The 27972-nt window shown below is 42.0% G+C and overlaps 1 protein-coding gene across 8 annotated transcripts in view; it reads left to right on the forward strand.

Annotated features, from left to right (window-relative positions):
- Positions 1 to 27972, forward strand: part of slc2a9l2 (solute carrier family 2 member 9, like 2) — a 359547-nt gene that overhangs the window by 235877 nt on the left and 95698 nt on the right. For all 8 annotated transcript variants that reach the window (XM_048544948.2, XM_048544963.2, XM_048544954.2 and 5 more), the window contains one exon: positions 25223 to 25324. In XM_048544948.2, the coding sequence (XP_048400905.2) occupies positions 25223 to 25324 (102 nt within the window). The remainder of the gene's footprint in view (positions 1 to 25222; positions 25325 to 27972) is intronic.

Consider the following 27972-nt stretch of genomic DNA (forward strand, 5'->3'; position numbering starts at 1 on the left):
TTAGACTCTCGAGATTGAAAGTTGGCCTTGCTGGGCAATAGAAAGTTGGTGATAGAAACTGATGCTTTCATGTTGGTTTCCTGTGCTGGTTTCAAAAATACCACAAATTGCATTTATTTGAACTGCCTCAGAGTCATTGAGATCTTTTGTCATAGCTATGACATTTTCTATATATCCCATAAATATATATGTAATGCTACTGTGTCTTGGTGACTGTACTACAATCCCAGGTGTCCCGGAGAAGATGGTTTCTGACAGTGATTTTTCATACTGTCTCGGATAACTTTTAACTAGAGATTTTCTGCTGCTGGAATTCTCATTCCAGGCTCAATGTCACTCGGCCGAGTAAGTGCATATTAAATCAATTCCTCTGCAGCCACACACCAATGTGTCTTCGCTGTTGGTAAAAGAAGAAAATATCAGGGCAAAAGAAATCCAAAACACAACAAGAAAGATAATATACCAACCTGTTCATTAAAACAGTTGAAATACTGATGATATTTATGGGATAGAGGAAATGTGGCGGAGCACAGATAAGGCCCCGTGTGGCCAGGCCCGGAAGGGTTTTGTCAGATTCAATATTGTAATCTTTTTCTTCCATTTTCCTCTGAAATTGATAAATTGGAAGCCAGCAAGCAAGGGCACAGCTATTGCACGCAGATATATGGTGATCAGCTGAGGAAGAGGAAGGGGAGGACCTACTAGATTATAGCTGAGTGAAAAGAGGTCACCATAAGAGTGAGGGAGCGAGAGATCGGGACTGGGTGGGAGAGTGGGTTGGGAACATTAGTTGGGGAAGAGAGGCCTCCAATCGGGAGAGTTAAGACTCTAGCCATCATTGAAAGTTTGAGCTATCTGCATTTGATCTGGCCCAGAAATACCCACCAGTTTTTATTGCTGTCCTTAACAAGCCTTAGGAAATATGCAAGACAGCTGTTAAATTTAAATAATTCCCTATTCAAACTGACCAAAATGGATTTAAATATGTTAATGCAAGCATAGAAGCCAAATTCTGCTGACCTGAATGTTAACAATGGGCACCTAAGGGTCAAGTTGGGATTATACTAACAAGAGTCACTAGATGACAGCACCAGCATGGCAGGAAATGTTAGGGCTCTTGAGCCCACATGCTCCAAGCTGGCCACATCCTTCTCTCTCTCCTTTTCCATCATTTTCTTTCTGTTTCCTTTTCTTTCATCTTCTGATATCATGGGGAAGCTGGAGTGGTGTTAGAGCATCATCGGCAGCAAAGGTGGTAGGATGAAAGGTTCCTGGCTTGGATAGGCCCGGAACCTAACTCAGGAGCTCGGTAGTCTGTCGGCTGCAGTGAAGCTTGGTGCCCAGAACGGGGCTGCATTAGGGCCCAGCAGGCACTCAATAGATCGTGGAGGCACCATCTAGGGGCGAGGCCCAGTGCAGACCAGAGGAGAGGCCTGGCGCAGACCGCAGGAGAGGCCCAGAGTGGTGTTGAGGAGAGGCCCGAAAAGGCCCGGAGTGGACCAGAGGACAGGCCTGGCACCATGTGGAACAGTCTGCTTGAGGGACTGTAATGCTGAGTTCTTATTTCTTTATTTTTCTAATTTATTCCTAAGATCCTGTACCAACATACCTTTATAACTAAGATGGCTGGCATCTTGATAAACTTTTCCCTAAATGGTAACCAGTGGTGTTCCACAGGGATCTGTTCTGGGACCTCTGCTGTTTGAGATCTTTATAAATGACTTGAATGAGGAAGTGGGAGGGTGGATCAGTAAGTTTGTCATACAACATAGAACATAGAACATTACAGCACAGTACAGGCCCTTCGGCCCTCGATATTATGCCGACCTGTCATACCGATCTCAAGCCCATCTAACCTACACTATTCCATGTACGTCCATATGCTTATCCAATGACGACTTAAATGTACCTAAAGTTGGCGAATCTATTACCGTTGCAGGCAAAGCGTTCCATTCCCTTACTACTCTCTGAGTAAAGAAACTACCTCTGACATCTGTCCTGTATCTTTCACCCCTCAATTTAAAGCTATGCCCCCTTGTGCTTGCCATCACCATCGTAGGAAAAAGGCTCTCCCTATCCACCCTATCTAACCCTCTGATTATTTTATATGTTTCAATTAAGTCACCTCTCAACCTTCTTCTCTCTTATGAAAACAGCCTCAAGTCCCTCAGCCTTTCCTCGTAAGAACTTCCCTCCATACCAGGCAACATCCTAGTAAATCTCCTCTGCACCCTTTCCAAAGCTTCTGCATCCTTCTTATAATGCGGTGACCAGAACTGTACACAATACTCCAAGTGCGGCCGCACCAGAGTTTTGTACAGCTTCACCATAACCTCTTGGTTCCGGAACTTGATCCCTCTATTAATAAAAGCTAAAACACTGTATGCCTTCTTAACAGCCCTGTCAACCTGGGTGGCAACTTTCAAGGATCTGTGTACATGGACACCGAGATTTTTCTGCTCATCTACACTGCTAAGAATCTTACCATTAGCCCTGTACTTTGCCTTCCGGTTACTCCTACCAAAGTGCATCACCTCACACTTGTCTGCATTAAACTCCACTTGCCACCTCTCAGCCCAGCTGTGCAGCTTATCTATGTCTCTCCGTAACCTACAGCATCCTTCGTCACTATCCACAACTCCACCGACCTTAGTGTCGTCTGCAAATTTACTAACCCATCCTTCTACGCCCTCATCCGGGTCATTTATAAAAATGACAAACAGCAGTGGACCCAACACCAACCCTTGCAGTACACCACTAGTAACTGGTCTCCAGGATGAACATTTCCCATCCACTAACAACCTCTGTCTTCTTTCAGCAAGCCAATTTATGATCCAAACTGCTATATCTCCCACAATTCCATTCCTCCGCATTTTGTACAATAGCCTATTGTGGGGAACCTTATCGAACGCCTTGCTGAAATCCATATACACCACATCAACCGGTTTACTCTCATCTACCTGTTTGGTCACCTTCTCAAAGAATTCAATAAGGTTTGTGAGGCACGACCTTGCCTTCACAAAACCGTGCTGACTATCCCTAATCGATTTATTCTTTTCTAGTTGATTATAAATCCTATCCCTTATAACCTTTTCCAGCACTTTACCAACAACTGAGGTAAGGCTCACTGGTCTATAATTACCAGGGTTGTCTCTACTCCCCTTCTTGAACAGGGGAACCACATTTGCTATCTTCCAGTCATCTGGCACTATTCCTGTAGAGAATGACGAGTTAAAGATCAATGCCAAAGGCTCGGCAATCTCCTCCCTGGCTTCCCAGAGGATCCGAGGATAAATCCCGTCCGGCCCAGGGGACTTAATCAATGACACAAAGGTTGGTGGATAGTGTGGTGGGCTGTTTTAGGTTGCAGTGGGACATTGATAGGATGCAGAGCTGGGCAAAGAAGTGGCAGATGGAATTCAACCTGGAAAAGTGTGAAATGATTCATTTTGGAAGGTCGAATTTGAATGCAGAATTCAGGGTTAATGGTAGGATTCTCAGCAGTGTGGAGGAACAGAGGGATCTTGGGGTCCCCGTCCATAGATCCCTCAAAGTTGCTACCCAAGTTGATAGGGTTGTAAAGAAGGCATATGGTGTGCTGGCTTTCAATGGCAGGGGAATTGTGTTTACAAGCTGTGAGCTTATGCGGCAGTTCTATAAAACTCTGGTTAGACTACACTTGGACTTTCGTGCTCAGTTCTGGGTCACCTCAATATAGGAACGCTGTGGAAAGTTTAGAGAGGGTGCGGAGGAGATTTGCCAGGATGCTCCCTGGAGTGGAGGGCAGTTCTCATGAGGAAAGTTTGAGGGAGCTAGGGCTTTTTTCATTGGAGCGAAGAAGGATGAGAGGTGACTTGATAGAGGTATGCAAAATGATGAGAGGCGTGGACAGAATAGATAGTCAGAGACTTTTTTCCCAGGGCGGAAATGATTGTTAAGAGGGGACATAATTTTAAAGTGATTGGAGGAAGGTATAGGGGAGATACCAGAGGTAGGTTCTTTACACAGTGAGTGGTGGGCGTGTGGAGTGCGCTACCAGCAGTGGTAGTGGGGTCAGATACTTTACAGACTTATAAGTGACTCTTGGATAGGCACATGGAGGATAGTAAAATGTAGGGAATGCAGGGTAGAATGATCTTAGTAGGATAATAGTTTGGCACAAGTGTGGGCCCAAAGGGCCTGTACTGTGCTCTGCTGTTCTATGTTCTATGTGAACCGAACCAATGCCATTTTACTTTTCATGCCAATTTAGTGCCAGTTTATATGAACATTTGACATCCCTACCCATAATCCTTTGACCTTGCATCTTCCATGCCAATTCATTCAATATCCACCATGGGAAGGCCTCAGGATCCATTCTGTGATAATGTAAAGTTCTAAGCATCTATTACAGACCTTACAATGTTAAAAAAGTATTAATGAAAGATATTTTTATCGATTTAACTTGCTTTAAGTACTTAATCCTTTATAAAGGCAGACATTTGTACTTATATCACCATGTATGGCATTCATATACAGTTAATCCTAATATAACCACTTGGAGCTAATTATCAAGCTTTGAATCTACTAACCTCACACTGTGATAATATTAAGTTGTAGAAACAGTCAAATCGCACAAATCACATGACGATTGCCCTCTGGATAACACAAATGTTTATTGAACTTGCAGAGACAAAATCTTTCTCAATTGAAAGTTACAGCGTACTGTTGTTTTCATAATTTAAAGGGTGGAAAGTTTAAATGAACTGAAAATGTAAGTTTCATAAAGTTTATTCACCTCTTCAAGCAGATTAATATTGACAGTAAACTATCCTGTAATGATACCTGGAATTCTCCAAAAGGGTATTTGGCATCTCCAGAGAATTCTGGCAGGTTTAGACCCTTTCCTTCAACACCTTGAAAAAGGTTTCTGCCTCAAGGCAGCTGCTCTGTTAAACATGTTGCAGCTTTGTGAATCAGGAGAATATGAAATACATCCTGTTCTCCCCCTGGCTGAAAATGCTGAGATCTAGTTCAGGAGCAGGACATCAAGAATTGAGTCTCCAGCATCATTTTGGCTCAGGATTAATGCCCTTCCAGTGTAAAAAATAACTGGGCCAAATGCTCAATATAAATTATAAAGAATATATTTATGTTTTTCACGCAGACCGGTTTATCGTTTTGGTCATAGCTATGTACAGAGGAGTTTTCTTTGATGCTCAAAACCCCCATCCAACTGGTAGTGTACATTAGAGACTGGAATTGAATAAAGGAGAGTTTGGTGCTATAGGGAGGATAGTAAGGGGTTAGAGAGGTGTGTTTTAAGGTGAGGAGATGAAGGAAGGGGGGATGCTAGCTTTTGGCCGTGATCTCTTATGCACAAAAGACACTGTCAAAGATTTTTATGTTTTTCAAAGGGTCCTCTTGAGATTTGCTCAAGGACTACTTTTTAAAATTTGGATACAGAACTGGCTCAAAGGTAAAAGACAGAGGGTGGTGGAGGGTGGCTTTCCAGACTGGAGGCCCATGACCAGCAGTGTGCCACAAGGATCGGTGCTGGGTCCACTGCTTTTTGTCATTTATATAAATGGTTTGGATGTGAACATTGGAGGTATGGTTAGTAAGTTTGCAGTTGACACCAGAATTGGAGGCTTAGTGAACAGTGAAAAAGCCTACCTCAGAGTACAACAGGATCTTGATCAGGTAGCCTAATGTGCTGAGGAGTGGCAAATGGAGTTTAATTTGGACAAATATGAGGTGCTGCATTTTGGAAAAGCAGATCAGAACAGGATTTGTACGCTTAATGGAAAGGTCCTGGGGACTGTTGATGAACAAGGAGACATTGGAGTGCCAGGTTCATAGTTCCTTGAAAGTGAATTTGCGTGTAAATAAGATAGTGAAGAAGGTATTTGGTATGCTGCCTTTATTGGTCAGTGCGTTGAGTATAGGAGATGGGAGGTCATGTTGTGGTTGTACAAGGCATTGGTTAGGCCAGTATCAGAATTCTGTGCAAATCTGGTCTTCCTGCTCTTGGAAGGATGTTGTGAAACTAGGGGTTCAGAAAAGATTCACAAAGATGTTGTCAGGGTTGGAGGGTTTGAATTATCGGGAGAAACTGAACAGGTTGGGGCTATTTTCCCTGAAGCGTCAGAGGCTGAAGAGAGACCTTACAGAAGTTTATAAAATCATAACGGCATGGATAGGGTAAATAGACAATAATACTCTTTTCCCTGGGGTGGAGGAGTTCAAAACTAGAAGGCTTGGGTTTAAGATGAGAGGGGAGACATTAAAAAGGAACGAAAGGGCTTTTTCACACAGAGGAAGGTGCGTGTATGGAATGAGCTGCCAGACGAAGTGGTGAAGCCTGGTACAATTATAACATTTAAAAGGCATCTGATGGCTATTTGAACAGGAAGTGTTTAGGGAATGTGGGCCAAATGCTTCATTTAGGATATCTGATCAGTATGGATGAGTTGGACCGAAGGGTCTGTTTCCATACTGTAGAGCTCTATGACTCTAATTTCAGTGACTATCTTTCAGTTTTTAGGAGCTACCTTTGGGGAGCTGACTACTGACTAACCTATTTGATAGATGGTGCCATCACATGTAACAATAATTGGGTCAGCATGTGGGGTTTACAGACTTACTCAGGAGCTGAACAAGAATAATGCATCAAAATCCTCAATAATTATCAACAGGTCAATACATTTAAAGCCCTGCATAATGTACTGAAATGCATCAGGAAGACTTTTGTTCTGTCACAGTGCTATTCATTCTCTTTGCAATTTGCCAGAGGTCAGAAGTGAGAACCTGATAGCCAGAACCATTCGATGTAAATAGTGAAGGTGCTCACTGATGTGATGTTAATAGCAATATCAGGGTATTCACATACAGGCTTCCCAGCCAGCCCTCATTGCAAGTCACTATAAATTATTGTTACTGGGAATAGGGGTGAGAACCTGGGATTCAGTAATGTCTGAGAGTTTAAAACTGCTTTGTCACATTTGGGGTAGCGAAATACAACCCATGATGTATGCCGTTGGGGTTCAGAATTAAAGCAGTTGTGCTCAGAGAGGTATGTTACTAGTTAGTAGAAAAGATCATTCTTGGTGGCTTTGCAAGATCTAACGGCAGTGCAGAGACTTCGATGAAATTCACTGGGGACAGACAAATTGCATTGTTATGAACAATTTAGTAAGTGACAGGCATACAATATATTAAGATGAGCCACCAGTTCGAAGCTTTATCGAAGCTCACATAATTTTCTTGTCTAAGTTCCACTTCTGTGCTGGAATAGTTGCCATGTTGTCGAGTTTGTACTGTCTGCTCATGATAGCTTTTGATTAAAAATGCATTTTCACACAACACAAGATGCCTGGCCACCTTTTACAGCCTGCACAAAGACTGATGTTGCTGGAAAGGCTCTGGCAGCATCTGTGAAGAGAAAAATCAGAGTTAACGTTTCAGGTCTGCTGAGTCTTCCTCAGAACTGATGGTAGCTGGGAAAACATCCGTTAATATGCAGAAAATAGGGAGGGGGATGGGGTTGGGAGTAAATGATAGGTTAGAGCCCAAAGAGAGAGAGGAAGCAGTTGGATAGCATTAGGAGTTGATAACTTTCTGGCTAGGACAGTGAATTGTTGTTAATGGGGATTGGTAGTGACTGACAATAGGCAGTATATAATGGCAGGCTATGTGATAACAAGACAAATAGTTTTCCCCTTCACAGATGCTGCCAGACCTGCTGAGCTTCTCCATCAACTTTGTTTTTGTTTTTGTTCCTGATTTACAGCATCCGCAGTTCTTTCGGTTTCTATTATGTGATAACAAGGCCTGGCGTGTGATGTTGGGGCTGGGGCACGGGAGAGTTTAGGCTTTAAAATTATTGAACTCAGTATTGAGTCTGGAGGGCTGCAGGGTCCCTAAGCGGAAAATGAGGTGTTGTTCTTCCAGCTTGCGCTGAGCTTCACTGAAACACAGCAGCAAGCCAGAGACAGAGATGTTGGCCAGGGAACAGGATGGTGCCTTAAGGTGGCAGGCAACAGGTAGCTCAGGGGTCCTTTTTTGTGAGCAGAACGCAGATATTCTGCGAAGCAGTCTCCCAGTCTACGCTTCATTCTACCCTAATGTAGAAGAGACCACATTGTGAGCAGCAAATGCAGTAGCCTAGATTCTGGGAAGTTCAAGTGAAGTATTATTAGTGAAGTTGAAGTGAAGGAGATGCTATGATTATGGTGGTGTATACACAAGACTACATGCCTTTAGTAAACAGAGCAGAGAAAAAACCTGAGAAATCATAAAGGACTAAGTTCAGATTAAGGAGTGAACATTAGAAATGTTAGCTCATCTGTTCACCCCACAGGCACTTACACACCTGCCGAGTGTTTCTATTGAAGTATTCAGCATCCATTCATTTGTTTGCTCTCTTCTTTGAAAGACATCTTCTCATATTCAATGCACAAGGAATGTTTTTTAGTAACTGCTAAAAGAGAACGCAGCTGTCCATTCCCACAGAATCGCTGAATACACAGTGCCCTGAGGATAAATGTCAGTGTGCGATACGCTTCACCATTCACTTCAAGGCTAACTGGTTTCTGGATTCAAATTCTCCATTTAGTTTCATTCAGTAAATGTCATTAATAACTCTGAAAAACAATTAATATAGAGCAGCAAATTGTTACGATTACTGAATTGAATATTTACAAGAAGTAGTTGGCACAATGAATTTATTAAACTGGCTTTCCTGCTGTGAAAATTAACTGTGAACCCAGTGAGACTGACTGATGAAAATCTCCCCCTTCCTGACAGCTGTAAAGATCACAAATGAAATGAATGTGGGCACTTTATCGTGAGACTTGGCTGGAGCAGACCCAAAGCACAAATCTGCCCATAATTCAGAGACTGATAAATAAGGTACAAATCCTTTTTCACATGTAGCTTCAGATCCAAAAAAAAACCAGGACAAATTTTAGGTTTGGATCTGATCTAAAAGTAGCTGGCTGTGAAATTCTGTAGAACCTAATAATGAGTGCTGGAATAACGATAAGCCCTTTGCTTCCAATGTTAGCAGCTCATGAACCTTGTGCAGTCACATTTAAATTATTGTATTACCATGCTGGCAGTACCGAGTGGCTGCAAATCTGTGCAGGAGGTGCAAAATCATGAGCTGTTCATCTCTTCAGATTTAAGAGAGAGATGCATTTTGGCTGCAGCAGCCATTAGAACCTATAGGTATATGAATACATTTCAAGAATAGGCCATTCAGCCTGTCGAATCTGTGCCATCATTTTATAAGGTCATGGCTTTTAACTTCAACTCTACAATTCTGCATGTCCCCAGTAATCTCTCATCCTATTGGCAATTAAGAATATTTTCACCTCTGTCTCAAAAATATTTTAAGATTCTGCATGTACTGCATTTTGAGGAAGGGAATTTTCAAAGATTCACAACCCTCTGAGAGAATTGTTTTTCCTCATTTTTGTCTGAAATGGGTGGCCCCTTAATTTTAAACAATGACACCTAATGTTACACTGTCACACAAGAGGAAACATCCATTCAGCATCCATCTGGTCAAGACTACTCAGGATCTTATGTTTCCGTGTCACCTTTGGGTCTTCTAAATTCCAGAAGATAGAGGCCTAGCCTGTCTAGACCTTACCCATAAGGCAATCCACTCAGTCAAAGTTTTAGTCTAGTAAACCTTCTTTGAATTGCTACTAACGCATTAATATCTTTCCATAGGTCTGGTGACCAATACTGTACACAGTATCCAGATGCAGTCTCACCAATGCCCTGTATAACTGAAGCATAATTCCCTCACTCTTCCATTCAATTTCCCTCACAAAAAAACCTAAAATTCTATTTGCTTTCCTGATTACTTGCTGTAGCTGCATATGAACTTTTGTGAATCATACACACACACCTATATTGCTTTGCACCCTGTCCCTGTTTAGATATCATGCTTCTTTTTAAAATCTTTCTGCCAAAATGGACAATTCCACATTTTTGCACTTTATATTGCATTCCCAGATCTTTGCCCTCTCACGTAACCCATCTATATCCTTTCATGTGTTCCTTGTGTCCCCTATTCACTTCCCTATATTTCTCTGTGTACTCAGTAAATTTAACTCTGTACTTACATTCTCTTCATCCAAATGATGTATATAAATCATAATCAGTTGAGTCCCCTGCATTGATCCCTGTGCCACATCACTTGTAACACCCTGCCAGTCTGAAAAAGACTCATTTATGCCTACTCTCTGTTTCAATGTTAGCCAACCTTCTATTGAAGCCAGTATATTGCCCTCTACACCATGAGCTTTTAATTATGAGCAGTAGTCTTTGCTGTGGCACCTTATCAAATGCATAGTGAAAATCTAAGTACAACACATCCACTGGTTCCCCTTTATCCATAGCACAAGTTACTTTTTCAAAGAACTCTAACAAATCAGTTAAATGTGGTTTGTCTTTGACAGTGCCAACATGAGTTTGTCAGATTTCCTTGAACTTACCAAAGTGTCCTATTTTAATGTCTTCAGTAATAGCTTTCAACATTTTTCCTGTGACAGATATTAAGTTAACTGGTGTGTCAGTTTCTACATTCTGCCTCCCACTCTTTTTGAATAAAGAGGTTACATCAGCTATTTTGCAATCAAAGAAATTTTACCTGGATCTAATGTGTTGTGGAAAATTAAAACCAATGCTTTAATCTCTTTCAAAATCTCTCACGAGCTATTTCTTTTAAGGATTTGGCAAGACATTAGCTCACAATTCCAACAACTTAGTCAGTACTATTTTTATGGCTATTGTAATTTCCTTGAGTTTCTCTCTCCCTATCAATTCCTGATCTATTGCTATTTAAGGGAAGCTACTTGTATCTACTCCTGTGAAGACCAATGCAAAATTTCTGTTCAAGTTGTTTGCCATCTTTATTGTCATCCATTATTAATTCTCCAGATTCATCTTCCATAGGATCAATCTTGTAGCTTTTATTTGCTTTTCTTTTTGTATTGTTTCCAATTTTCTGATCTACCATCTATGTTCACACAACAGTATAACTTTCCTTGAGCTTATGGTATCAGCCATCAGATTCTCCAGCATAGCTGTATTTCCTCTTGTGGAGTAGTCCATGATTTATTTGTTTGGAATAAATGATCCCCATTATGCTCAAGCTCTTGCACTGAGTTGAGACTGAACACTTCCATGCCTCTTAATATTATCAGGCATTCCACTTGACCCATCAATGCAGCAACCTTTCAGTTTGGACACTTATCAGATTTCATATGTTGTCCACATTATTGAAGACTTCATTGAAATCCTTTGCATTTTCCAAGCCCAAGATACTTCCATTTAGAAGGGCGAGCGCAGCTGATACATGGGAAATCCAAGTTCCCCTTCAAGCCACTCACTATCCTGACTTGGAAATATATTGCTGTTCCTGCACTGTGACTGGCTTAAACTCCTGGAAGTCTCTCCCTCGTGGTGAGTCTTCCTACAGCACATGGATGCAGCAGTTCAGGGGTATCTAGGGATGGGCAATAAATGCTGACCTAACCAGCCATGTCCACATCCATGTATAAACAAAAAAACATTGTCACGCACACTTTGTTGCATTTTGTAGTGCTTCTGGAGAGCACGACAAGTAGGGAAGTGACAGCATCATGACAGTGTCACAGGACTGGTAACCCAGAGCCCCAGGCAAATTCTCTGGTGATTATAGGTTTGAAGCCCATCAGGGTGAATGCTGAAACCTGAAGTCAATTAAAGCAACTTAGAAGTAACAGCTGGGATAATGGGGACCTTGCAACATTTGTCAATGGTCACAAAAACACAAAAATTCACCTATGTCCCTTGGAGAAAGGAATCTAATATCCTTGCCTGGTCTGATCTACATGTCACACCTGTTATCTGTGCTTTGCGCACTTCAATCAGTTTATGTATTACAAACATTTTACCCAAGCGCTCTTGTGAGTGAGTTGGACAAAGAGATGCAGAATTCCGTTTGCAGTTCAACCCGATTCTATTAACAAAATATTCCTTATTAAAGACACCATATCAGCATTTCCCAAATTCCCACAATTTTCGCTCACGACCAAGCTCTATCCATCTGAGTACCCACAACAATTCACATGTTTGTGTTGAGCCATTGGAATCTTCTTCCTCTTTGACGTATGGCTGGCTCTCTTCCGTGATGGTGGTACTGTCAGGTCAAGCTGGATCTTCTCCTGGTGTCCCCACTGACTTCATCTGCGGGAAGTGATTTTCAAAAGTCACTGGAGTCAGGGAAAGTCCCAGATGATTGGAAAATTGCTGTTGTAACCCCCTTGTTTAAGAAAGGATCAAGGCAAAAGATGGAAAATTATAGGCCGATTAGCCTAACCTCGGTAGTTGGTAAAATTCTAGAATTCATTGTCAAGGATGAGATTTCTAAATTCCTGGAAGTGCAGGGTCAGATTAGAACAAGTCAGCATGGATTTAGTAAGGGGAGGTCATGCCTCACAAACCTGTTAGAATTTTTTGAAGAGGTAACAAGTAGGTTAGACCAGGGAAACCCAGTAGATGTTATCTATCTAGACTTCCAAAAGGCCTTTGATATGGTGCCTCATGGGAGGCTGCTGAGTAAGGTGAGGGACCATGGTGTTTGAGGTGAGCTACTGGCTTGGATTGAGGATTGGCTGAGTGTCAGAAGGCAGAGAGTTGGGATAAAAGGCTCTTTTTCGGAATGGCAACCAGTGACAAGTGGTGTCCCGCAGGGCTCAGTGTTGGGGCCGCAGCTGTTCACCTTACACATTAATGATCTGGATGAAGGGACTGGGGGCATTCTGGCAAAGTTTGTCGATGATACAAAGATAGGTGGGCAGGCAGGTAGTACTGAGGAGGTGGGGAAGCTGCAGAAAGGTTTAGACAGTTTAGGAGAGTGGTCCAGGAAATGGCGAATGAAATTCAATGTGAGCAAATGTAAGGTTTTGCACTTTGGAAAAAAGAATACAGGCATGGAATACTTTCTAAATGGTGAGAAAATTCGCAAAGCAGAAGTACAAAGGGATCTGGGAGTGTTGGTCCAGGATTCTATAAAGGTTAACTTGCAGGTAGAGTCCATAATTAAGAAAGCGGACGTGATGTTGTCGTTTATCTCAAGAGGGTTCGAATATAAAAGCAGCGATGTGCTTCTGAAGCTTTATAAAGCTCTAGTTAGGCCCCATTTAGAATACTGTGTCCAATTTTGGGCCCCACACCTCAGGAAGGACATACTAGCCCTGGAGCGTGTCCAGCGGAAATTCACACGGATGATCCCTGGAACGGTAGGTTTAATGTATGATGAATGGCTAAGGATCCTGGGATTGTACTCATTAGAGTTTAGAAGGTTGAGGGGAGATCTAATAGAAACTTACAAGATGATATATGGTTTAGAAGGGGTGGACGCTAGGAAGTTGTTTTGTTAGGCGGGGAGACTAGGACCCGTGGGCACAGCCTTAAAATGAGAGGGGATAAGTTTAAAACTGAAATGAAACGACATTTCTTCAGCCAGAGAGTGGTGGGCTTGTGGAATTCATTGCCACGGAGTGCAGTGGAGGCCGGGATGTTGGATGCCTTCAAGGCAGAGATCGACAAATTCTTGATCTCAGAAGGAATCAAGGGCTACGGGGAGAGTGCAGGGAAGTGGAGTTGAAATGCCCATCAGCCATGATTTAAATGGCGGAACCGACTTGATGGGCCAAATGGCCTTACTTCCACTCCTATGTCTCATGGTCTTATGGTCTAAGTGCGCCGAACTCCAGCTCCTCAGAAACTGCGTTAGGGAACTGGAGCTGGAGCTGGATGAGTTTCTGATCATTCAGGAGGCTGAATGGGTAATTGAGAGGAGTTACAGGGAGGTAGTCACACCTCAGATACAGGAGAAAGGTAGATGAGTTACAGTCAGGGGACAGAAAGGGAACAGGCAGACATTGCATAGATCTCCTGTGGCCATTCCCGTCAATAACAAGTATACCGTTTTGGATACTGTTGGTGGGAACTTACCAGGAGTAAGCCATGCGGTACGGGTCTCTGGCACAGAGTCTGTCCCTGTTGCTCAGAAGGGAAGGGGGAGAGAAGCAGATCATTAGTCATTGCGGACTCCATAGTTAGGGGAACAGATAGGAGATTCTGTGGGAATGAGAGAGACTCACAGTTGGTGTGTTGCCTCCCAGGTGCTGGTGTCTGCAATGTCTCAGATCGTGTTTTCGGGATCCTTAAGGAGGAGAGGGAGCAGCCCCAAGTGGTGGTCCACATAGGTACCAATGAGATAGGTAGGAAAAGGGATGGGGATGTAAGGCAGAAATTCAAGGAGCTAGGGTGGAAGCTTAGAGCTAGAACAAGCAGAGTTGTTATCTCTGGTTTGTTACCCATGTCATGTGCTAGTGAGGTGAGGAACAGGGAGAGAGAGCAGTTGAACACGTGGCTGCAGGGATGGTGCAGGAGGGAGGGATTGGATACCTGGATAATTGGGGCTCATTCTGGGTTAGGTGAGGCCTCTAAAAATGGGATGGTCTATATCTGAACCAGAGGGGTACCAATATCCTGGGGGGGGGGGGGGGGGGGGGAGAGATTTGCTAATGCTCTTCAGGAGGGTTTAAACTAATTCAGCAGGGGGATGGGAACCTGAATTGTAGCTCCAGTGTACAGGAGGTTGAGGGTAGTGAGGTAATGAATAAGGTTTCAAGGTTGCAGGAGTGTACCGGCAGACAGGAAGGTGGTTTGACGTGTGTCTACTTCAACACCAGGAGCATCTGGAATAAGATGGGTGCACTTACAGTATGGGTTGCTGCCTGGAACTTTGTTGCTGTGGCCATTTCGGGGATATGGATAGAGTAGGGACAGGAAGGTTGTTGCCGGTTCCGGGGTTTAGATGTTTCAGTAAGAGTGGGGAAGGCAGTAAAAGAGGGGGAGGTGTGGCAGCGTTAGTCAAGGACAGTGTTACGGTGGCAGAAAGGACGTTTGATGAGGTCTCATCTACTGAGGTAGTACGGGCTGAGTTTAGAAACAGGAAAGGAGAGGTCACCCTGTTGGGAGTTTTCTATAGGCCTCCAAAAAGTTCTGGAGGAAAGGATTGTAAAAATGATTCTGGATAGGAGCAAAAGTAACAGGGCAGTTGTTATGGGCAACTTTAACTTTCTATTGACTGGAAACACTATCGTTCGAGTACTTTAGATGGGTCAGTTTTTGTCCAATGTGAGCAGGAGAGTTTCCTGACACAGTATGTAGATAGGCCAACAAGAGGTGAGGCCACATTGGATTTGGTTCTGGGTAATGAACCAGGCCAGGTGTTAGATTTGGAGGTAGGTGTGCACTTTGGTAATAGTGACCACAATTTGGTTAGTTTGCTTTAGCGATGGAAAGGGATAGGTACATACTGCAGGTCAAGTGTTAGAGCTGGGGGAAAGGCAATTATGAGGCGATTAGGCAAGATTTAGGATGCATAGGATGGGGAAGGAAACTGCAGGGGCTGGGCAGAATTGAAATGTGGAGCTTGTTCAAGGAACAGCTACTGTGTGTCCTTGATAAGTATGTACTTGTCGGGTAGGGAGGAAATGGTTGAGCGAGGGAACCGTGGTTTACTAAAGAAGTTGAATCTCTTGTCGAGAGGAAGAAGGAGGCTTAAGTAAAGATGAGGCATGAAGGCTCAGTTAGGGAGCTTGAGAGTTACAAGTTAGCCAGGAAGGACCTAAAGAGAGAGCTAAGAAGAGCCAGGAGGGGACATGAGAAGTCTTTGGCAGGTAGGATGAAGGAAGACCCTAAAGCTTTCTATAGGTATGTCAGGAATGAAAGAATGACTAGAGTAAGATTAGGGCCAGTCAAGGACAGTAGTGGGAAGTTGTGCGTGGAGACTGAAGAGATAGGAGAGGCACTAAATAAATATTTTTTGTCAGTATTCACATGGGAAAAAGACAATGTTGTCGAGGAGAATACCGAGATACAGGCTATTAGACTAGATGGGATTGAGGTTCATAAGGAGGAGGTGTTAGCAATTCTGGAAAGTGTGAAAATAGATTAGTCCCCTCGGGCAGATGGGATTTATCCTAGGATTCTCTGGGAAGCTAGGGAGGAGGTTGCAGAGCCTCTGGCTTTGATCTTTGAACAAATGCTGTCCCCTTGTTCAAGAAGGGAGTAGCGACAACCCTGATAATTATACACCAGTGAGCCTTATTTTGGTTGTGGGTAAAGTGTTGGAAACTATTATAACAGACATGATTTATAATCATCTAGAAAGGAATAATTTGTTTAGGGATAGTCAAGACAGTTTTGTGAAGGGTAGGTCATGCCTCACAAACCTTATTGAGTTCTTTGAGAAGGTGACTAAACAGCTGGATGAGGGTAGACTGGTTGATGTGGTGTATATGGATTTCAGTAAAACATTTGATAAGGTTTCCCACGGTTGGCTATTGCAGAAAATATGGAGGCATGGGATTGAGGATGATTTAGCAGTTTGGATTAGAAATTGGCTAGCTGTATGAAGACAGAGGGTGGTGGTTGATGGGAAATGTTCATCCTAGAGTTCAGTTACTAGTGGTGTACCACAAGGATCTGTTTTGGTGCTACTGCTGTTTGTCATTTTTATAAATGACCTGGATGAGGGCGTAGAAGGACGGATTAGTAAATTTGCAGATGATACTAAAGTCGGTGGAGTTGTGGATAGTGCAGAAGGATATTGCAAGTTACAGAGGGACATAGATAAGCTGTAGAGCTGGGCTGAGAGGTGGCAAATGGAGTTTAATGCGGAAAGGTGTGAGGTGATTCACTTTGGAAGGAATAACAGGAATACAGAGTACTATGGCTAATGGTAAGATTCTTGGTAGTGTGGATGGGCAGAGAGATCTCGGTGTCCATGTACATAGATCCCTGAAAGTTGCCACCCAGGTTGATAGGGTTGTTATGAAGGTGTACAGTGTGTTAGCTTTTATTGGTAGAGGGATTCAGTTTCGGAGCCATGAGGTCATGTTGCAGTTGTACAAAACTCTGGTGCGGCCATACTTGGGGAGTATTGCGTATAGTTCTGGTTGCTGCATTGTAGGAAGGATGTGGAAGCTTTGGAAAGGGTGCAGAGGAGATTTACCAGGATGTTGCCTGGTATGGAGGGAAGGTCTTATGAGAAAAGGCTGAGGGACTTGAGGCTGTTTTCGTTAGAGAGAATGAGGTTAAGAGGTGACTTAATAGAGACATATAAGATGATCGGAGGATTAGATAGGGTGGACAGTGATAGCCTTTTTCCTCGGATGGTGATGGCTAGCATGAAGGGACATTGTTTTAAATTGAGGGGTGATAGATTCATAAATGACTTGGACGCAGGCATAGGTAGATGGGTTAGTAAGTTTGCAAATGACACGAAAGTTGGTGGAGTGGTGGACAGTGTGGAAGAATGTTGCAGGTTGCAGGGAGATTTGGATAAACTGCAGAATTGGGCCGAAAGATGGCAAATGAAGTTTAATACGGATAAATGTGAGGTGATTCACTTTGGGAGGAATAATAGGAAGGTAGAATACCCGGTCAATGGGAAGATTCTTGGTAGTATGGATGTGCAGAGGGATCTTGGTGTCCATGTACATAGATCCCTGAAAGTTGCCAACCAGGTTGATAGTGCTGTTAAGAAGGCTTACAGTGTGTTAGGTTTTATTGGTAGAGGGATTGAGTTCTGGAGCCGTGATGGCATGCTGCAACTGTACAAAACGCTAGTGCAGCCTCATTTGGAATATTGCATGCAGTTCTGGTCGCCCCATTATAGGAAGGATGTGGAAGCATTGGAAAAGTTGCAGAAGAGATTTACCAGGATGTTGCCTGGTCTGGAGCGCAGGCCCTATGAAGAAAGGCTGAGGGACTTGGGTCTGTTCTCATTGGAGAGAAGGAGGCTAACAGGGGATTTAATAGAGACGTACAAGATGATCAGAGGATTAGATAGAGTGGACAGTGAGAATCTTTTTCCGAGGATGATGACTTCAGCTTGTACAAGGGGCTATAGCTACAAATTGAGGGGTGATAGATTTAAGGCAGATATCAGAGGCAGGTTCTTTACTCAGAGAGTGGTAAGGGCGTGGAACGTCCTGCCTGCCAATATATTTAACTCAGCCACATTAGGGGCATTTAAACAGTCCTTGGATAAGCATATGGATAATGATGGAATTGTGTAGGGGGATGGGCTTAGATTAGTTCACAGGTCGGTGCAACATCGAGGGCTGAAGGGCCTGTCCTGCGCTGTATTGTTCTATGTTCTCTATGTTCTAGATTTGGAAGTAGTTCCTTTAGTTTGGAAAAAAGCTAATATAACTCGTTTATTCCAAAAGCAAGTGAGGTAGAAAGTAGGAAACAACAGACCAGTTAGCTTAACATCTGTCATAGGCAAAACGTTAAAAGCTATTATAAAAGGCATTATAACAGTGCACTTGGATAAGTTCAAGGTAATCAAGCAGAGCCAACGTGGTTTGTCAAAGGAAAATTATGTTTAACGAATTTATTGGCGTTCTTTATCAAGAAGTAGCTTATGCTGTGGATAAAGGGGAACAAGTGGATGTATCGTATTTAGATTTCTATGAGGCATTTGTAACGTTCCAGAAGTGTCACAACAAAGATTAATGTGGATGCTTCCTCTTGTGGGAAAATCTAGAACTAGGGATCATAGTTTAAAAATTTAAGACAGAGGTGAGGAAACTTTCTTCCTCTAAAGATAGTGAATGCAGAATCTTAAAATATTTTTTAGGTGAAGATACATTCTCAGTTACCAAAGGAATGAAAGTTTACTGATGATATGAAGTGATGTAGAGTTGTGGTTAAAATCACATCAGTCACGATCTTATTGAATTACAGAGGAAGCTTGTAGGGTTGGGGGGCCTACCCTTGTTCTTCATTCATATGTTATGTATTTTGCCTAATGATGTAGGAAAGTAAATGCTTTCACAAGTGCTGAAAATTGGACTCTCTTCCAGTTGAATATTAAAATACCAAAATTTATTTGTTTCCATCGTTGCAAGGGCTTTATCGTATGGTTTTAAATCATTTTTCTCCAGTTACATGTTAAAAGAGATCTTGCTTTACCATTAATAGTGTGTTGAAATTGGAATGATAATAGTCCAATAGGTTCAGTGCTCGATAACACTGGACATTTTGGGGTTCTGCAGGCAAGATCAATCATTCAGGTTGGTATTTAGGACAGAACCAACGCAGCTTGAAACTTGGAGACAGAGGGTAAGAGAAATAAAAAGTATTTTGCTGGAAAGCTGCATGGAGGAGAAGCTAATGGGATAAGGAAGAACATTGGTTGATCAATACAATTAGCCCTCCTTAGGAGAGATCTGACATGAGTAATCAACAGGCTCCTCCTTCTGGGGTGATCCACCATAAGCATTCCTCATAATATTGGGCTGCATGATGGCTCAGTAGTTAGCACTGCAGCCTCCCAGCACCAGAGACTCCTGTTTGATTCTAGCCTTGTCTGTGTGGAGTTTGCACATTCTCCCTGTGTCTGTGTGGATTTCCTCTGAGTGCTCTAGTTTCCTCCAACTGTCCAAAGATATACAGGTTAGGTGATTGGCCATGGGAAATGCAGGGTTACAGCAGTACAGTGAGATGCTTTTGTGCAGACTCAATGGGATGAATGGCCTCTTTCCACACTGTGGAGATTCTACAAATTCTGTGGGTCACACTTCTCCTGATCCTAGCACTAGACAACAATATTTTGCTACTGTCCTCTCTGATCAGTGTTCAGTATTTGTGAACAACAGGCTTTTTTTTTGGCAAACATCATCATTCCTCTGGCACCAACTCCTTTTTCAGTTCCACATCTCCAGTGGGTGGAAGGAAACTTTGCCCACCCTTTACTCCCTCAGAAAGTTGCATTGCCAGTTCTTTGATCAGGACAGCAGGTTCCTGGATCCTTTCTCATTATCCACCTCAGCGGTTTCTGGCCTTAGCTCAGGTGCACTGTGAACCTCAGCGGTATTCAGGAAAGACATTTTCACAATGTTTCGTTCCTCCTTAATAAACCATAGTTGGAACAATTACAAATTAAATCAATCTCAAAAGGAAACAAATCTAAATCTCAGGTTGAGGGCACAAATAGGGTTTAGTTTACATTTGGAGATTAAAATACAGTATTTAAAGGGATGTAATAAAAATAAAATTCACAACAAACATACATGAACCCATGGGACAACTACAAAAAACATTAGATTGTAAAGTTGTACGAAAGTTATGAAAACCTGAAAGGGCCAGGAAATGCTTTCAACAGATATGTTTTCTACACACATTTAATGGAAAAAAATTACATCAGGAAGGTTGAGGGCTGAAGATGAAAGAATTAAGCATCTTTTGGTGAGTGAAAGAATGTAGATGATACTTGTGTAAAAATCTGAAGGGGTTAAAGATGGGAAGAGCCTTAAATACCAACCACTGTGAAGATGTCATTTGAGCTTGGTGAGGAGAACAGCTTGGGATCAGAAAGGAGTACAACCCACCATCTGGGTCTTTCTCATCATCTCTATAATAATATTGATCACATCAGTGTAACTTGTAACAAGTCCTGTAGGCCCCTTCCAGTAAAGAGAATGGTGACAGCAAATTTAGTTTAGAGTGAACATTAGCACAGGGAGCTCATGCGACATGGGTCAACAATGGACAGATTGCTCATACAACAGTACTAATTTATTATTTGCCTCAGTTTTCGGAGAGGAGGTGGATTGTGGAATTGTAGAGCTATAAAAGACACTAGCACTTAAAGTAGACAAGTGAATGGGACCCAATGCTTTACCAGAAAGTATCTTCCCAGAAGTTGGAGAAGTAGTCATTGTTCAGTATCTCGTAGGGAAAAGATGATCCTACTGATTGACTAGCGAATGAAGTATTTGACCTCTTCCTTGGAAAAAACGACTGGAATAATTCAGGAAATTATGAGTAAGTTAGTTGGATTTCAGAAACTAGTAAGTTGTAGAATTGATAATAAGGAACAAAAATATTAATTATCAAGGGAAGCAGAGTTAATTGAAGTGCAGAAATGTTAGAGTTCAGTGACTATAATTGAAACTTCACAGTCTTATCTTTGTGTTCATGCAGAGCACAACCTTATTTCATATATTCAAAGCCAGTTCTGTCTCTGTTTAACTTTATACAGCAGCAACACCACAGTATTTGGAAAATAAATTAGTTTCATTCATGAATGAGGATCCAAAAACATAAAATTAAGATAATCAGAATCAGGATTAAAAGTAGATTAAAAATTCAAATGAGTTTGTGAAATTGTGATTTTTGTGCTACAGCATTCTATAATTTTAAACGATAATTTTAAAATTAATATTATTTAACTATTAGCAGCAACTCCTTTTTTGTGATTCACTGTCATATTAAAATATTAGAAAGCAAGAATCCGGTCTTCAATTTTAGTGAAGCCTCTTAACATAAGTTGCTCTATGATTTTGGCATGAAAATGTTAATACTCAATGAACATTAATGATCAATTGGCATTTTACTGTTCCAAAAGCTGTTATTCTCAATGCCAGGTTTAGAAATGCAGTTACAGAATATTGAATACTAGCATTTTGATAAATGCCATTTAAAGCCAAAAGTAAAACTTCTTATTTCAAAAAATCATCTAAAAATTCTTTCATGCCTGCGACTGGATGAATTAGTGTGTGGATAGGATAACCGTCATGGATGGAGGTATTTTCAGATCCATAGTAACATCAACAGTCCGGGCTGAGTTTTGGTCAGCTCATTGGCTTGGCGACTGGTTTGCGATGCGGAGTGATCCCAACAACTCAGGTTTAATTCCCATACTGGTTGAGGTTACCATAGAAGTCCTACCTTCTCAATCTCGCTCCTTACCTGGGGTATGGTGACCCTTAGATTAAATCATGGAAAAGCCATTTCTCTCTCAGAGCAGCCTTATCCAGATGTGACTGAACAAAACAGGCCAGCTCTGCCATTCAACCTGATCAATGCTGTTGTCACATTTTCTCCATATACCCCTTGATGCCTTTTAATATCTAAAAAATAATCTATGTCTTTCTTGAATATACTCAGTGAGCTGACCTCCTGCTACTGTCTTCTGTGGTAGCGAATTCCACAGGCTGACCACCCTGTACGTGAAGAAATGCTTTTCCGTCTCAGCCCTAAGTGGGCCAACCTATATCTTGAGACTGTGATACCACCTCCCCACCCCTCACTTCTGGCCAACCTTACCAGGGAAATCATCCTCCTTGCATCTGGTCGGTCCAGTCAATTTAAAATTTTATGTTTCAATCTTATGAGGTGAAATTGTTTAAACTGAGGCCTGCACTCACTAGAGTTTACAAGGATGAAAGGGAATGTGATGATTGTTCCTGAGGCCTACATAGGAGCTGTGCAAAGGGACTATGCAGAATTCCTACCGGAGCAGACTCGAAAGAAATCACCAAGATTGAGCCTTGTGATTCCCTTCCTCTTGGAACCTACGATCTCTCTTTATATTTTGCTTCGGTGTGGATCTCCAAGGTTCATGCACAGCAGTGACTTCATGCTGAGAACGGTGTTGGCACACCAACTGGTGTGTGCCAGCCCTCATGGCAGCTGTGTTAGGCTTAATTATCTAGTCTAACGCCTAGTAGCTATTAACTGACCTCCAATTTAATTCTCACACTCTCAACTGCAACTACATCCCCAGACCATGACCTAATAATTTCTCTCCCCCAATACATAGGACCCCTGCCACTGGAACCAGTGATGCATACCCTGACGCATACATCCACACACTCCAGGTCCCTATACCACCCCTCCTGTCCGTGAACTGGCAACCCTTCCTCCACCGTTGGGCCCAACCACCTTCCTGCATCCCCCCTCACCACCATCAGAGGACTGCTCTCTTACTACCCCGTTGCCAGATCTGACCGATCCGCCTTGTTCCAGATCCAACAACCCCTCCAAGACCTAACACTTTTTCCAAAACCCCTTGCCCCACGATAGACCTGACCCCTCTTGAACTTGTGCTGAATGTGATCCCTCCCATGACCCAACACTCTCCAACTGCCACCTGAGAGCCAACAACACACCAGACCCTCCCGCTTGTCCGAACTTACCCCACACTCAGTCATTTACCTGACTTCTCTGTCACCTTATAACCTGGTACCCTACCGGTTTGCTACCCTGTCGTCCTGGCGCCCCTAATTTCTTAGCATCTCACCCTCCCAGCACCCTAACTATACGTATACTTCACATACAAACCTTTCACAAGAGCTGTCAAGCGACTGTCTGTGATGCTGGACTTTTACATTTCAGAATATGTTGTGAAAAAGGTAGCATGGTTTGTCTTCCCCTGACTTTGCAATACTCCCTGCAAAACTGATCTTGTACTTTCCCAAAACTAATGATATTTTATTTTCATTTGTATCGGTTATCATTTTGCTGCAAATCATGGCAAGTATAATTTCACAATTTCACTCTCTGACAAGAAGTGGCAGTCAGAGAGTGTACAGGTGAGGGACAGGGCTCCAGTATTGGACCCTGTGAAATTAGCCAGCAACATCTAGCATTGCAACAGCATCGCAGTGCCTCTGTACTCTTTGTGTGCCTGTTCAGAGAAATACTAAGTAAAAATGGACGTATCACCAGCCCTGCTTGTTTTCACAGCTATACCTTTGAGTAAATGAAGTAAACAGGAATAAGTGCTATTGATTGTCAGAAAAAAACAAGATGGGTTATGATTATCACTTCCTCAGCGTTCAGCTTTGTTTAATTTCTAATTGACTGAAGAAAGTGTCATACTGATCTACTTGAAGAACTGAAAAGCTGAATACTGAAACATGACAGGATGTTTTTACTGAGCATGTTTTTGTAAGCTTATCTTTTATACAAGCTGTAAGACAATAGGTCACTGAGGGAGATATTGTCTGGCCTCACTATTAATTGAGGTGATATATAAAATGACTTCGAAATAATAGCACAGGAATAGGTGAATTAACTGTACTAGTTTCATTCTTCACGCAAGCCTTCTCCCACATTACTTCATCTCAGACAATCAACGGATTCTGTGACTGTTTCTCCTTCATTTCATTACCCAGATTCCCTTTCAAAGAACTTACATCATTCTCAACTTCCGCACACGGTAGCAAGTTCCACATTCTCAACACTCTAACAAACAGAGGTTTCTCCCAAATTTTTTAATGAATTTATTAGCACTTCCCTTTACATTCATAGTATCTAATGTTAACCAGTTTATGTTAAAAGATACAAAGCTCAAAATAGAAGTATTCTAATGGAATGTGTTAGGTATTTGGCAGCTAACATCAGAAGAAGCAATTTCTATTCTATAGTTATAGCAATATTTTCCTTTGATAGATTATTGCTTGATAGTGCATAACTTGAATATTGCTAAAAAGAGAGAATAGATCCCTGTGTATGAATATACAAAGGAAGCATATATGAGCGACTTTCTGAATTCAACTGATTCTGTTAATTCGGTTGCTGTTGTAAATACAAGCATGGACAGGATTCTTCAGCAAATGCTGCCCTAATACAGAATTGCATCTAATAGTAGACATTTTGGGGGGTAGGGGTTCAGCAGGCTTTGTAAGCATGGACTGTTTGAGCGGAATCTGTAATCTATCTATTACAAACAACCAAAGGAACATGATGTTGATTTAATAAGTCAGTTGCTGGGACAGCCTATGTACTTATCCTCACAACAGAACCGAATTTTACACATGACATGGCTGCATTGTGTGGTAGACAGATCATTTTAAAATAGTAAAATAACTTATTTATGCTTGGATGCGATGGCATGTATTCATAAACATTCTCTGCTAGCAAAATAATTATGTTCAAGCCTTGCAACATTTTTGAATCACCCAGAACTTGATGAGCCATGATGGATGATTCATGGCTACTATCATCATGGCAACAGCTCGGTCAATCAGAATCAACTTTCCAGCAAATCAGCAAATGTCTTTTTCAGAAGTATAAATTATTATGATCGTTTGAAATTTGGCTTTCGTGCACTGGTCCTGGTGACTGCGAGGAGCAAAGTTTCAGCAATACTTATTTTCCAATAATATTCAAACACTTTTCTTCCAAATTTAACCAGGACAACAATGCTTGAGACTGGGCCACATTAGAATTGCTTCTCTCTAATTGTAACTTGTTTTGCTGTAGGTCTAGATACTAACCTTTGTAAAAGACTTATTTCTATAATTTGTCTATTAGTTGAAGAAAACAATTGATTTTTAAGAGGTATTTTACTTTTACTTTCTAGGGTTTGACCATAGAACGACTTGGACGACGATCTCTTCTCATTGGTGGATTTAGTTTGATGTCATTGTCCTTTGGACTACTCACAATTTCTCTCAATCTACAGGTATTTAGATTTAAATGTCACCTTCATGAAACTTTGGCTATTCCTACACCCCTCCTGTTTGATCCTCTCATTCATATTGTGTTGCCCCACTGCTATATTTTGAAGGCGATTATTGCCGCTTTTGTTTCCACTTCTCATGTCTTCATGTTTTAGGTTATTTTAGTTTGTGAAAAGTCAATCCAAGCCCCTTTCCAAAAGGTTAACTGAACCTTTTGCAGCCCTCTTGAAATACTGGCACCTTTCTTTGTTAAAAGTAAATTCAACTCTCTGGAGCACTTAAAATCAAACTTACAAATCACAGGTAGAGGGTTTGAAATGGGAAAATTTCACTTTTCATGGCTCATTGGACACTTTGACAGCAAACACTGTTGATTTTATCTAAAACACAGAATGTTGTGTTTGTACCAAGCTAAACTCACATTCTGGTGTGTTTTCTGGGCAACCGATTAAGCAATGGCATATTATCTAAGACTCAGTTGGTAGTAGTCTCAGCTCTGAGTCAGAAGTCCAATGCTAGAACTCAAGACTAAAACTCCAGGCTGACACCCTAGTATAACAATATAACATTTCGAATAAGGTACTATGCTGACACCCTGTCTGCCCTTTCAGATCTCATGGCACTATTGTAAAGAGTTATCTCTGGTGCCTGGAACAATGTTTGTCCTTCAAGTCAAATCACAAATCCAAATCATCTGATCAGTATTACAATTTGGGAGCCACATGCACAAATTCATCCCCTATGTTAAAATAATGACTACACATCAAAAATGTTTTGTTGACTGTAAAGCCCTCTGGCACATCCAGAAGAAATGAAAGGCACTGTACAAATGCAAATTTTTCTTTGATCCCTTTGACTTTCTTCAGTAACATGACCTTTGAATAGTACACAAATTCTTACACTTCTTTTCTTATTACAGTGTATTAAGCTCATTAGGTGACTAATTCAAAGTGAGCATATTAGTACTCTTGACTCATTGCACACCCTCAACCACCACATTGTAGAGTTATGCCCTTTTCATAGAATGGAAAATATGAGGTGAAAAATATAAAACAAGCCAGCAGGAGCAACTGCTAGCAGGTAACAGACAGCTATGGAGAGTCCCCATCAGAGTCCCAAAGACACTGCCATCTACATTGGCCTCAGGAAGAGACTGAGCTTCAAGTGTCATACACAAAGTGTGTACTTGTGTAGTAGCAAAGGTACATCAGTCAGTGGTTCCAGTAGCAAAGTGACCCATTGAAATGATGCTGGAGGAATCTGTCACAGCTGTAACACAGTTACATCTCAGGCTTTTGAATACATGGCCACCTCCATTGAAAAAGATTGATCATTCTCATCAATAGCCATTTGCAACAGGCCAATGTGTAAGCATTCAGCAGTGGCTTCATACTATGGCAGGAACCTTAGAATAACTGATTGCACAATCTCTTTGCTTCAAATGCAGCCAATTACCCAGTCTTGGTGAACAGGCAATTGCAGGAGCTCCCTGAGATGACAAAGAGAGACAGGGACAAGGGAGTGGGTGATCTAGTGAAGGCATCCTCAGGTCACAACATTTTTCATAGGCTTCCCTGATAGAGCCAGACACTCTGAATGACTCAGCTACCCCTGCACTGATGCAAGTGGGACGGCCTTTTACAGGGTTTTCACAGACTCCACACCTGAGAAGTCATCTCCATGGCATTTCATCAAAGCATGAACTGAAACCAGCTCAGAGAACACTGGGCTAACTCAACAGGTCTGGCAGCATCGGTGGACAGAGAATCAGAGTTAAAACTTCTTTGGAACTGAGCTGGCTCCCTCCAGCTCTGCTGATAACTTGGAGATAATACCCTGTCAGAGAGCATTCTGAAATATTTTTAGTGTCACAAATCCACCCACCTGGCTGTGGGTACCAATTCCAAACTTTGTATCAAATGGAAAACATTCACTTCAAGCATGTATTGCTGATAAGTGTCCATGATATTGTTTATCTCCCATTCCACATTGAGTAACGTGTAGATGAAAATGGCAGAGTAGCAGGAGACTCATGGATGGCAGTAGGAGGTGGGAAATGGCATCCCTGTTCTTGGCAGCAGTTTGATTTATTCATTGTGGGCAGTTATTAGGTGCAGCTACACTTGGTTCCGAATGGCACAAGTGCAGCGCTACATGGACTCCCCTCAGTTGAAACCTGTCTGAATGAGGGTGCAGTGAGTTTCTCTTGTGTGCAGGGCAGTCAAACATTAGAATCTCTAGATGTTTATGTGTCATTAGGCTCCCACCTTCACCTCATAGGAAGCTAGGTGTACCCCAAACTCATCAGGTACTAGAACCACTCCACTTTGAAATGTCAAGTTGAATGAGGCATCGCACCCCGTCACTGTGAGGTCCATATTGAAGGAGATCTTCACATCGGCCAAGGCACCAGAATGGCTTTTTTGGAAATTCATAGCCAAATTTCAGCTGGTACCCCTCATCTCTGTGTAGAAGGTTATGCAAAAAGGTCAAGAGCTGAGATACCTGTGACTGCTAAAGGATGAAAGAGCTCAAAAAGCTGCCTATAAACATGGATACTTTCCAGATCTTTCTGAGGTGAGTGAATACCAACTGCTCATTTTAAGAGTAGAATTCCTTCTGATTCATAAAGACAGGCGATTTATTGTGA

Source organism: Stegostoma tigrinum, chromosome 1 (genome assembly GCF_030684315.1).
Source record: "Stegostoma tigrinum isolate sSteTig4 chromosome 1, sSteTig4.hap1, whole genome shotgun sequence".
In the NCBI taxonomy this organism is placed as follows: Eukaryota; Metazoa; Chordata; class Chondrichthyes; order Orectolobiformes; family Stegostomatidae; genus Stegostoma; species Stegostoma tigrinum.